At 47.6% G+C, this 2,615-nt stretch overlaps 1 protein-coding gene across 1 annotated transcript; it reads left to right on the top strand.

The window, feature by feature from the left end:
- The first annotated feature begins 231 nt into the window (after positions 1-231).
- On the top strand, positions 232-1,998 carry LOC103649791 (uncharacterized). The gene is made up of 2 exons (XM_008675502.2): positions 232-980; positions 1,960-1,998. The coding sequence occupies exons 1-2, from the start codon at positions 489-491 to the stop codon at positions 1,969-1,971; spliced, it is 504 nt and encodes a 167-aa protein (XP_008673724.1). The 5' UTR covers positions 232-488; the 3' UTR covers positions 1,972-1,998.
- Positions 1,999-2,615: the final 617 nt, after the last annotated feature.

Here is a 2,615-nt window from a genome sequence, read left to right on the forward strand (position 1 = left end):
ATAAAAAAAATAATAATAATCATAAAAATATTATCCCTATACTAGGAATTAAATGTGTACATTTACTCAAAGGTGCAACTCATAAAAATATTCAAATTCAAATGAATTAGGAATAAAGAAGAAAGCAGGAAAAAAAAGAAAAAGGAAAAACAAACCCCCAACTGGGCTCACTCTGGCAATTTCGGCCCAACACCATTTTTACTCCGCGCCAGCCCACTCTGCTCCTCTTCCTTTTCTTTTCCTGTTGAGACACTTCCAGGTGGGACCAACTCGTCAGATGCCTTCACTTCATCTGCGTCGCGCGCTCACAGGCACTGGGTCGCTGACCGTGGGCCCTCTCTGTCGGGTCTATCCTCCCCACGGAGATCTCGCTCGCCCGCTTCAAGCTCGCTTCGGTTGACCGTCCAACGGCCGCCGTGCATGGCGCACTCGCCCCTGTTGACCATACCCCTGGCCCTACATACTGGGCGCCCCTATCTCTACTCCAAATGGCCTGCTCCGCAAGAAGCCGAGTCCTCTCATCCACACCGCGCGCCGCCGCCAGACTATTAGAACTGATCCGCCGTCGACGATTCCCGATTTCCTTCGCTGTGGTGACCTCGGTGCCGACCTGGGAAGCTTCGGAGACTCAGAGCGGAACCAATCGTGACCACGATAAGGGCTGGGAGCGTTCTCGGGTCCCCGGAATTTCTCGCCGAGGCTCTAGCTCCGCCGCATCACCGCCGCCGTGCGCCATTAGCGAATGGGAGAATTCGCCGTCGCATCTTCACCATATGGTGGCCGCCGGGGAGACCACGTCGTCGGGGACTCTGGGTTCTCCATTGCCGTGCGCCAGTACTGGAGTGAGGCTCCTCGCCTCTACCTCGCACCGGCGGATCTCGTGCTGTTGGGCGCGACCATCGGATAATGGTGAAGATGTCGGAGTTCGGCGCCCGGTTGTGAACTGCGCTCCAAGGTCGGTCGGCTCTCCTCCATCGGTGGTGAGTACATTTCCCTCTCCCAAGCCGCCAGTGCCGGTGTGCTGTTTCCTGGTACCGGCGTCGTGTACGTAGGTAGATGTGGGTAGCGGCGTAAGGAAGAAGAAAACTCCTAGTCGCTGGAATCTAGATGTAGGGCTGAGATTAAAACCTGGAGTAGCATTTTGCTTTGTAAAGTTTTGGCCGTCGGTGTGATAATCTATGGCTTGGGTTTGGGGAAAGAACTATGTCCGTAGATTGGGTTGCCAACGGTTAGGATTAGAAGGCATTTACCTCTTTTGGATTATTTGAATCTGTGCCATCAATCGTCAATCGTGCGGTCCGCACTGATTATGGGCTCGGTATCGATCTAGGCCATCCGATCTTGATCCAGTGGCCCATAGCGCGTATCGTTTTGGGGAATAGAAGATCTAATCCGGAGCGTCGATTGGGGATCAGACGGCTAGAGTTTACCCGTACCCCTTCGCGGGTCCATTTTACTTAAGAGCCCCTCGGTTTCATTGAAATAAACCCGCCGTCCTACTGCATAGTGTTCTGAGTCTTAGGATCTTTTGCGCCTGGGCCCCTGCTGTTCTCAGAAATGAAGGCCCAGTCCAGAGCTGTTTAAAATGGAATAATTAAATTGGAAAATAGGTTTTTAATACAAAAATATATGCTAGAACTTCAATAATTCATAGAAAATTCATATGATATCCAAAATAATCCATTCCACTTTCTAAATTTTTGTAATTTTATTATTTATCACTTAGAGCCTCTGTTTGGTCATGAAAACAGTAAGAAAAGTTATTTCCCACTTAATCCCATTTTAAACACATAAAATCTTTGAAAATCCATAACTTAAATTCTATAACTCCAAAAATTATGATTCCTGTTCCTAGAATTATATTTTAATATGTAGAATATTGCTGTGTATTTTGTTCACATGCTTGGTGTGATGTTAATTTTCCCCTGTATATTGTGCTTGTTGTATTGTGGCGAGTAGAAGAGCCCGTGACTGAGGACCCTGGTGAGCAGCAGGTTGAAGTAGCTGAGCAGGAGCTCATTGAAGGCAAGTTGTGCCCTTGACCACTTTTTACCCAATAATGTTCTTTAATATCACTTATCCATGCATAGGTTAATTTTGATGGGACCCAATAGGTCACCCTAGATTGTTTATCTCATTACCTTGTTTACCCCTGAATCACTTGGGTAGTTTGCTATTGCTTTATATGGTTTTGGGATAATCATTTATTACCTCTATGTTCCAATTCTTGTTGTTATTCTGTTTATGTTCATGATGTTATCATTAATGTTAATTGGAACATAGAGCTTAACTTGAGAACCACGTGCCACCACAAGGGTTTAATGGGACGCCCTTGGCTGACTAATTAGGAAATCTAGTGGAAGACTACCTTACCCGAAAGGGGCAAGGGCAGTAGGGGAGAGGTCAGTGCGGGGAGGTCCCTGGTTGATTTTGCTGCGATGGCGGTCAGCCAGGAACCCTGTACTGGATCTTCCCATAAACTGTAGCGGGTTTTCGGAAGCTAGTGGAACTTTGTAAAGGCCTCGTAGTGTTGCCCTGCCGCGCTTCCTAGGTAGAGGTGTATGGGATTCATGACCCCTTGGCAGATGGGTAACATGACTTGTGGGTAAAGGGTA

This window comes from Zea mays, chromosome 3, assembly GCF_902167145.1.
Source record: "Zea mays cultivar B73 chromosome 3, Zm-B73-REFERENCE-NAM-5.0, whole genome shotgun sequence".
Taxonomy (NCBI): domain Eukaryota; kingdom Viridiplantae; phylum Streptophyta; class Magnoliopsida; order Poales; family Poaceae; genus Zea; species Zea mays.